Source organism: Ursus arctos, unplaced genomic scaffold (genome assembly GCF_023065955.2).
Source record: "Ursus arctos isolate Adak ecotype North America unplaced genomic scaffold, UrsArc2.0 scaffold_7, whole genome shotgun sequence".
Classification (NCBI taxonomy): domain Eukaryota; kingdom Metazoa; phylum Chordata; class Mammalia; order Carnivora; family Ursidae; genus Ursus; species Ursus arctos.
Window position 1 is genome coordinate 49,770,296 of NW_026623089.1, and position 9,647 is coordinate 49,779,942.

A 9,647-nucleotide genomic window follows, 5' to 3' on the forward strand; every position below is an offset into this window, starting at 1 on the left:
TGATTTGAAGGCGACAGGGAAATGAAGGGTGGCCACAGCTTCCAAGCCTCTGTTCTCCAGGGAGCCTTTTGCGACCAACCCCACTCGGGTTGCAGAGCTGTTCCCTTAGGCCTTCTTTTACTTATCATTATTAACAACCTAGTATGTGTCCAAATATTAAGAAGCTGAATTGAAATTTGATGCCAGAATTTCTGATTGTAGGACGGTCAGAGGGCTTTCTCACAGCTCCAACCACTCAATCTTTGAAAACCATTTTTTTAACAGATAGTTGCCAATTCAACCACAAGGCACTAATTCCAAAATCCATAAAACAAACCCATAGGTGAGAGTTGGCCAGGGAATCAAAACATAGGCTACGTCCCTAAAGAACTCCCTCCCCCCAACCGCCAGGTAGAAATTCAGTCCTATCACATGGCTAACAATCTTGATCCTTTCTCCAAATACATATCCTCCTACACATATAGGTAAGAACGTCTTGGAATAAATAAGATTCTCCCAGGGGTTATGCTCCTTAATGGGGAACAAGAATGTGGTGGTCTTACAGAACTCTAGATATCAAGTTGAACATTATGACTTACTAATATTCAATCTTAGAACTACAGAAATAGCACTTTCATAGGACTCAGGCTAATTTTTAAAAAGAAAAAAAAATCACACTCTACGCTAATAAGTTCAATTTTCAAGTCCGTTCCCACGCCTGTCCAATCCAATGGGGACAAACTGCTGACAGTACAGGATCCTGTACTCACTCCCTTAGTAACTTCATTTCTGGAGGAGAGAAAGTGGGGGAGAAAGGACAGAAAAATAGCTGATTCCAATAAAATAATTTGGACTCAGGAAGACACAGGCTAAAAAATAAAGGTCTCCAAGTTCAATCTAGCAACCTCCCTTTTCTACATGGAAGCCATCTTTCCTCAGAACTCCTTGTGTAATAAACGTAGGCTTCCAAGCAGAGATGGAAATCACACAGCAAGAAGAGACTGGGGATGTAAGGCCCCAGTCAGTCTAGGGACTTCAATTTCCCTCAGGATACCCACTTGATCAGCAGCAGTTTCTATCCTAGAATATTACATTGACCCTGCAGGCCCATGGCAATCCCCAGAAAACCCATCCCTTTCACCCCATCATGCACCCCCATCTTATACACATCAGTATTCAAGATCTCTGTGGTATATACAGCATAGAGGCTGAGGTTTAGATGTAGAAACTGAGCTCTGTCCTTAGAGACTCACCAAGGACTCAATCTTGTAGGGACCCGATTTCTCAAAACCCCTCATGTTTTTACAAAGAAACTAAGACTTTAGTGGCATGCCCAGGGTAATGTGGCTTTTAAGTCCTGCCCCAGGAATAGTACCTTCCAACTTGGGCGCCATGGAGTTCTTACAAATCCACACGTGGGTGTGCATTTTCTTGATCAAGAAACACCAGTGGTACATTTATCATCATGCTTTGGCTTCAAAAACGTGTGTTCCTAGTTGAAAGGTTGTGAACTACCTCATGACAGGATGCTGAAAGCCCCAGAAGAGCGCAGAACCTAGGGAAAGAGGGAGATTTGCTCCCCTCTTTCTTCTGTTCGATCCCCTCTCAGAGGCAAAAGGAGCACCAGGGAACCTATCACCATGAAACATGCAGACCATTTACATGCCTAACAGGACTTTTATCAGCTTGTTTTATTACAGCAGCTTAACACAACATCCCAGGAAAACTAAAGCACAACTTGTTCCCCAGTGAAGACCAAGTCTCTAAAATTTAGCATGAAAATCAACTTTGATAAGCCATCTGCATGCTTGGACACCCCACCCCCACCAACCCCCGTGCTAAACTAGGAGCATTTAGAGATAGGAGTTCAGCTGACCACATGTAAGGGTCCAGATCGGTGGGACAAGGCTTAAAAGCTGCAAGCAGCCACTGCCAGGCACTGCAACCAACACTCATAATAAGAAAGGCATGTTTAGGAAGTGCTTCTGAGTGGAAGACATTACCTCTCAGGATGTCAGAAAGCTTTTTGGCGCATAGGACCACCTAATGTAACAAGCCAAAAGAGCCAGACCAAAAATAATTTGCTACTTGAGCAAATAAGGGAAATTGAGATTAATAGACCCTAAATGCCACAGAAGCAAGAGCACAACCAGACCAAGAGTCATTGCATTTAGTCGATTACTTTTAGACTGAAGAACCAAGTTGTGTACTTTTCATTTGCCTACTTTATTATCACCAGTATCCCAAAACTTCGACCCTGTGTGGAATGGTAACAGAAAGGGACACCGTTATCAGGGGCATGTAAAACATATGAGGATCCCCCCACAGAGGGATACCAGAGAGGACAAGAGTATCTGTGCAGAATCCCTTCATTCACATACCCAGCCCCTCTAAGCAGAAGCCACGGGGAATTACCAAACTGCAGAAGACTACAGATTTCTCTTTGCAGTTGGGACAGTCTGGCCCTCTGGACATTTCTGAGGACGCTAGGTTTGTTAGTAGACTGCGTACAGAGACGATTATTTTTTGATGCCTGACCCCAGCCAGTGGCGGAAGATCCTTGATTTTAACCTCACAGTACTGAAAGGTCTGTCAGAGTAGAAACAGTCCCTGTGCTACTACTTACTAGCTGTGTTATCCTGGATGGGTCACAACCTCAGAGTTTGTCTCCTCTTCTATAAACTAGTCTAACACCAACTACATCCAAAAGGTATGGCGAATAAGGGAACTAACATTTATTAAATGCCTACCACCTGGCTGTTACCTAGTCAATCCCAGTGAGTCCTAGATCATCAACTTACAATGAGAAGATAACCTATTAGAGTACACAGCATTGTCCTCAGCACCTAGTGGCCACTCAGTAAATACTTGAATCAGACCACTACTCCTAAGAAAGGGATTTGTTATTCCCTCTTGGGCACAGGATTTCAGTGCCCGGATTCCAAGTTTGTATTTGCATCTACAATTATATTGATGTCACTACTTGGTCATAAACTATCGGAAAAAGAAGATTGAGGATTTAGTGTGGTATGAATGACGCAGTCAAGCCAAGAGAAGGCCAAATGAAGTCAGATTCATGTTGAATAAAGAGAGTTTACAGGGAAGAGTAGAAGGAGGGCTGATTGAGGCCCAAGAAACTTCTAAAACCCAGGGCAATAGCAGTCAGCCCACAGCGGCTTCAAAGCAATGACCTAATTTCAACAAAACATAATCCATCTCATTTAGTTGTTTTAGTGGTGTTATGGGTTTTTTGTTTTTGTTTTTGTTTTTTTTTCTATGCACTGAAACCATCTCTATTTGGGGGATAGGTCTCTATGAACTTAGAAAAAGTTGTATCTGGTTGTGTATTTAAGCAACATTGCAATAAGAACAGTATCAATACCATGGGCTCCGGGGAAGGTTTTTTTGTTTTGTTTTGTTTTGACGATGGCTCTACCAAACTTTGAGAAGTACCATGTGACACACATTCCAGGAACTACTTCTTGTTATGGCTGTCATTAGAAACTAAAAGAGGCAGAATGCAAAAAACAAACAAAAAAACACCACCCCTCCCCTAAACCCAGGGCTGCCACTCAGATCCACTGGTCTAGGAGATTCAGGACCTGGGGGACTAACACCCCAGAAGCATTTTCTCAGCCTGTCTTTTTCAGCTCCTCCCCCAGCAGCTCCATCGGCTTAAAAAAGTCCCCTAAGGGCTCAACAGGTTAGTGATTGCCTTTGAGCCCTTTGGAGTGGGCTCAAAGCAGAGGATGCAGGAAAATGATCAAATTAGGGAAATGTAGGAAGAGAGGAGGCGGCACAGGAATGTTCTTAGCCTACTATCAAGTGCTCCATGAAGTTGGAAGAAGCTACACCCAAAGAATGCTGAGTCTGAAATGCAGAGACCTAGGGTCTGGGGGGAATGGGGTATTCTTGGGCAGATCCCCTCTCCTCCAGCTCCTCCCTCTAGGCAGGCATGTTAACTCCCAAAAGCTGTTTTCCCTGCCATCTAAATAAGACACATCATTTTTAACCTTTCCCACTGCCTGCTACCTCCCTGGCCTGCTCACTTCTGAACTCTGAGAAGGTGGAAACACTTGCCCAAAGAAATCTCAAAAATCTAACTGCCTGACACTACCTGCCTTAGGCAATCCAAGGGGAGAGCTTCAAAACCTCAGAACTGTTTCTCTAGGGCATGCAAAGAAAGGCGGGAGGAGGGCTGGCTTAATCAGAGGTTAAAAAGAGAGACCTGGCTTTTCCAGAAGGTAAAAGGCACCTGGGCCAGCAGCCTTCCAGCAATGACTGAGAACACCTGAGGCTCCACTGCAGGGCTGAAAGCAAGTGAGTCTAGGTGCCTGTCACCCAGAGTTGAAACTGGAATGTTGCCATTCCTCACAGACTCCAGTTCAAGAAGTCAGGTGCCGAGTGAGCTCTTGCCATTTGTGCAACATGGAGGGACCTAGAGGGTACTATGCTAGGTGCAAGAAGTCGGAGACAGACAAGTACCATATGATTTCACTTACATGTGGAATCTAAAAAATGAACAAAAAACAAAAACAGACTCGAATACGAGAGAACAAATTGGTGGTTGCCAGAGGGGAGGTGGGTGGGAAGATAGGCAAAATAGGTGAAGGGGGTTAAGAGGTACAAACTGCGAGGTATGAAGTTAGTCCCGGGGATGAGAAGTACAGCACTGGGAATATAGTCAGTAATATTGTAAAAATGTTGTAGGTGTGTGTATGGTGACAGATGCTAACCACCCTTGTGGTGAGCAAAGTATAATGTATAGAATTGTCGAATCACTATGTTGCACACCTGAACGAAATAACATTCTAGGTCAACCATGTAATACACTAAGAAATCAGATGCCCAAATAAAAATGGGGGAGTTTAGCCTTCTACCTGCCTTGAATAAGGGCCCTAGGTCTAGGATCCAGAGGCAGTCTGCAGTGTGGCCACAAACCTACAGCCTGCTGGCATGCATTATGATTTTCATGGTCTTTAGTGGGACCTAGGCACTTCTGCCATCCGGGGGTCCTTAAAAAATAAACCACACACACACACCCCTAATGTTTATATTTTACAACTTCATTAGTATGAAGATGAATATATTAAGAGGTTTTCTTTGACCAAAGTTATTTTCTTCTGATTATGAAATTACACACTTTGTATGAGCCCCTAAAAGTAGCCTCAGCTGTGGGCATGGTCCACTCAGCCTGACGAGAAATCGGCGTGGCTGGCCTTAGCAGCGAGCAGTAGGGACAGAGGAGGTGGAGGGGACCTTGTCGACCTAGGGGGCCTTCCCCTCTTCTCCCAAGGCGGGGGGGGGGGGGGGATGCCAGGCCCCAAAGTCCCCTCACCAACCCAGGGCGGGATGAAAGAGTCGCCAGCTGCAGACGCAGCCCCCCTGAGCGGGGGCAAGGAGCTCTTTCGAACCTCCGGGTGGCCCCTTGCCTCAGCATTCCCTCCCCACACCGACTGCCCCAAGCGAAGGCGGGGTTCGTCCTGGCGGACTTACTTGAGTTCCACTGACCACGAGCCCGGCCATGACGACGGGGCGGACGCGCGGCGCGGAGCACCGAGAGCGGAGCACCAAGCGCAGAGCGCGGCGGCGGCGGGCAGCAGCGCCCGGCGCGCAGTTCCGCACTAAATAGTCAGCTGACCCGGCGGAAGCCCGAGGCGCGGGCCGGGTGCTGGGACCTGGGCTCAGCTGCGCGCCGGCCGCTTCTGCTCGGCCGGCCCTCGCGCCTGTGAGCCTAGGCACGCCCCCTCCACGCGCCGCCACAGGTGGCCCCCGGCGCCCCGCGCTCACGCCGAACGGCCTGACCTTGACTTCCCCCATGGCCCCTGAGCGCCCCAGGACCTCCCCGCCCCCTGAGGGGCCAGGGAACCAGGAATAGCTTCGCCCCCAAAACTCCAAGCCCAGAACTCTACTGCGTTAGTCGGGGGCGGGCTAAGGGGAGGAGGGCTTCGCATGAGGGGGAGGGGCCCATCTGAGTCGTTAGTTAGTGGGGGACGTGGAGAGCGGGCCTTTCCTATATTTCACAATCCAGATTACATAACTGTCCTCGACTGCGGGGAGGAGGAGGGGCCATGGCCTGAACTCCCCTCCCCAACTTTGAGGGAAGGGGGAAAAAGGAGAGGCTGAAAGGACACCTGGTGGGGCGAAGTTTCCATTTGTAGTGGGAGGAAGAGAGAATTGAATTTCCCTATAAATAAACTGCCGGCTCAGCTAAAACACCCCAGCTGACAGTAATAAACGCTAGAGAAGAAGAATCAATGATGTCCCCAAATTTCAGGTTTCTCTTATTCTCTCCCTCTTATTCGTGAAGCACAAAGTCATCCATGCGGTCAAATTTCCACCCCCAGCACCCCCTCCCCACACACACACACATCCCATCCCCCCAGCTGGAAATGAAAGGTAGCCTTTACTGCCTCCTTCATCAGGCTGGGTGGGCAGCTCATGCCTGTCTCAGTTGAAAGGAACCAAATTTTCTCCCCGTGACTTTTTGCCTTCATGCCTCCATCCCCAGGATGCAGGAAACTATTACCACATACCACTTCATTGTCACATTATCACCAGTCCTCTCTTGCAACTAAGAGCCAGCCTGGACTTAACTGGCCTCTCTCCCCTGCTCCCTCTGTACCAGTGAGTAAAGCTATCATTCAAACAGAGAAGGGATCCTGAGTGCCAGACTCCAGGTCTGACGCATTGCACTGCAGTTACCGCAACTCAGTAGACCTACTGATAATGGTAGCTCCCACCTCTGTTGACGGGCTGTTCCCAGGGCCTTTGTTTTCATTATTCCGTGTGTCTAAACAGCCCTTAGAAACTCCTGTTTGTGCAGCTGATGATAATTATGATCATGGTTAAGCATATTGTGGCTATCATCATTGTCTCTCAGGCCTGGTGCCAGCACATTGTAATGCGGGCCCTCCTTGTCAGCATCCTGATGAGTGGTGGTGTTGACCTCTGAGGACTGACCCGCCCGCCCCTCTTTCTGCTGGGAGGAGCGGACATAGCAGAGTGGAGTTGTAAGAACAGAGACTTGGCTGTGTTTACTTTGGGGGGTTTCAGGAAATGCTGCAACAAAAAGGTCCCACAGGCCAAAAAAAGAAGGCTTGCCCTCCAGAGATAAGGGGGATCAAAGGGAATCTTCCAAGGCCTACTGCCCCACAGACCAGCTCCTCCTGCTCTTCCCTCCTTCTCTGCTGGATGCAGCCTCTCTGGTCCATTGTCCACTTTTGTCTGCCTTTCCTGCCCAAAAAGGAGGAAGTGCGCCCAGGCCCTGACAGTCATGATACACTGCCCTCTCCCCCTTTCACCTTGGCCTTCCTAGAAGGGCTCTGACTGACAGAAGAGGACATGTGAACACAGGCTTAAACCTACTCACAGATGAAACTGGAATGCACACACTCTCACCCCAGCAGGAGGGTTGAGGTCCTCCCATCCACGCCCGTGCATCCATACACAGCTGTGTCTTCTGAGCATAGACTGCTCTGCAGACACTATCTGCCAATGATGCCAAAGTAAGCAGGGATCCTTTCTACCTTCCCAGGACTCCCTCACTATTTTGCCTTCCTCCACACAGCTCTAGGCTGATCATTCTAAAAGCCTGATTGGACCCTACCTGAAATCTTTCAATGCTCCCAATCAACTAATAACACAGTCCAAAATCTCCAATATATCCCCCAAGAGCTCTTAAAATCCCATCATCCCCTACCTCTCCTGCCTCCTCTCCCACTCCTCCCCTCCTCTGCCTGGCTTTTAGCTGTTTTCCTCCCCACTCACTCTTGTCTCCACTAGGTGAACTAGGCTAGCTGACTGCAAGGGACAGATAATTGGGGAAATCATAAAAAATAAGGATAGCTCAGATTGACGTGGGTTTTAGTGTTTGACATGGAAGCTGATGACAATACGGAGCTACTGAAAATTCTTGAGCAGAGTAGAAATTTGTTGAATTTAGTGGGGGAGGACTCCTCTAAAACCAGACTGGATTCAGCTCTCCTTACTCCCTTTGGAAGTTATCTTCAGAAGAGAGAACAAGAAGGAGGTAGAGGAGAAGGAAAGGGGGGAAAGGAGAAGGAGAAGAAGGATCTGTATCTCTGGACAAGAGAAAATCAGAAGAGGCAGGTGAAGGACATCACTTTCTTGAGCAAAAAGGAAAATTAAATCTAAATATCAGAGGTTAAGTTCTTCAGGTCATATAGCCCTCCCTTCAGAAGGGAGAGAGCAAAGGAACGCTGAGATGAGGCTGGCCCAAGAGGTGAACAAATGATTCCTTTGGAACACAGGGAGTTGACAAGAGTGAACAGAGGGGACAAATCTTCTTGGGGCTTCATCTTGAATACAGCTCTTTCTGCCTCAGCTCCAGAAGCACAGAGGGGAAGAGAAGGCTCATGCAGTTATCCAGATTCTTCTTCAGTTCCCTCCTTCCATTCCAGTGGGCAACTGAGAGTGAGCTGCAGGGGACCCCTGCCTTACCCCATTTTATCCCACAGCTCCTCTGCCCCAGCTTCCAAGGACCAGGCACTATGCTAGGCACTCCACGTACACATATCTAAGACATACACTTCAGGAAAGATTTGCTCTCAGACACTTGCAGTACTATGTCAACAAGAAGCCCTGTGATTGTGATTCTATTTCCTGTACCCAAAATTGAGACGGGTAGCCCCATTTGTATAGCATACTCACGAGGACTACAGAACAGAAAGTTTAAATCAGGCCTGGGCAGCTAATCCTGAGCCTAGGAATTCTGGAGCTCTAACACTTGCAAATGGGGAGTGAGAAGGTTAGACACTTACTGCTAGATGTTTCCTTATCACCCTTGATGAAGAGGGCAATATTTTATTCCTACTGTCATCTTTGTTATTATTATTCTTTGGCAGAAAAGGCCCTTTCCCCTAGAGTTCTTCCTCCATCACATTCCTGCGGACAAAAAGGAAAATCCTGTTTATTTGCAATCAACAGAGTTGATTCTGGGGTCGACCAGAACCAGTGAAACAGGAAGTGATTCCTTAAAACCCGCCAACTCTGTGTATCATCTGCTGAGAGGACAGCGCCAGTTAACAAAGTTTTATTAGCCTTCCTACCTATCCTTAGTCGAATTTCTATTCAGCTTGGCCTCATTTCTTTCAGGCCCAACCCCTGGGCAGGTTAAGATGATTGCTGTAATTAATCATGCCCCAGCCCCTAGTTCAGACTCACCACATTCAGATTTCAATTAAAAAAAAAAAATCTGGATGTCTGCATACAAAATGCTCTTTGTTGCTGAAGCAGCCTCCTTTCATTCTAAAGGAGGGAGTTTAGGAAAGAGGAAAGGTTTCCAGGGCCCTCTCTGCAATATTTGCACGTATGTGAGGGATTAAGGATGATCTAGCCTCCAAAACACCTTCCTGATCTCCCAACCAGAACAAATTACATTTTAAAATATATATATTAAATGCAATTATAATGTTTGGCATGATTATTCATTGCATAAATGTTATTTTATTATTACTGTATACTATTATAATTATCATTACCATTAATTCTCAGTGCCTCTGAGTTCCCTTCTCTTAGGATCTTTAAAGATACTGTGGTTGTTGTCTCTATTAAAATGCAAACATTAGCAGGGAGTGGGGAAGGGTGTAGGTTTGTGAAAGGTGAGTGGGAGAGGAGCTTCTGCTTTTCACTGGGTATCTTCCGTG

The 9,647-nt window shown here is 47.2% G+C and overlaps 1 protein-coding gene across 5 annotated transcripts in view; it reads right to left on the minus strand.

The window, feature by feature from the left end:
- The window catches only part of LRMDA (leucine rich melanocyte differentiation associated), a 1,028,511-nt gene extending 1,022,559 nt beyond the window's left edge, over positions 1–5,952 (minus strand). For 4 of the 5 annotated variants that reach the window (XR_008957942.1, XM_057308256.1, XM_057308254.1 and 1 more), the window contains exon 1: positions 5,476–5,737. Coding sequence is in view for 4 of the 5 variants with exons in the window: in XM_057308256.1 (XP_057164239.1) it covers positions 5,476–5,505 (30 nt within the window). In the remaining variant the exon portion in view is untranslated. Of the gene's footprint in view, positions 1–5,475 lie in introns of all 5 variants that reach the window. The other variant, XM_057308257.1, reaches the window with a different exon arrangement.
- Positions 5,953–9,647: the final 3,695 nt, after the last annotated feature.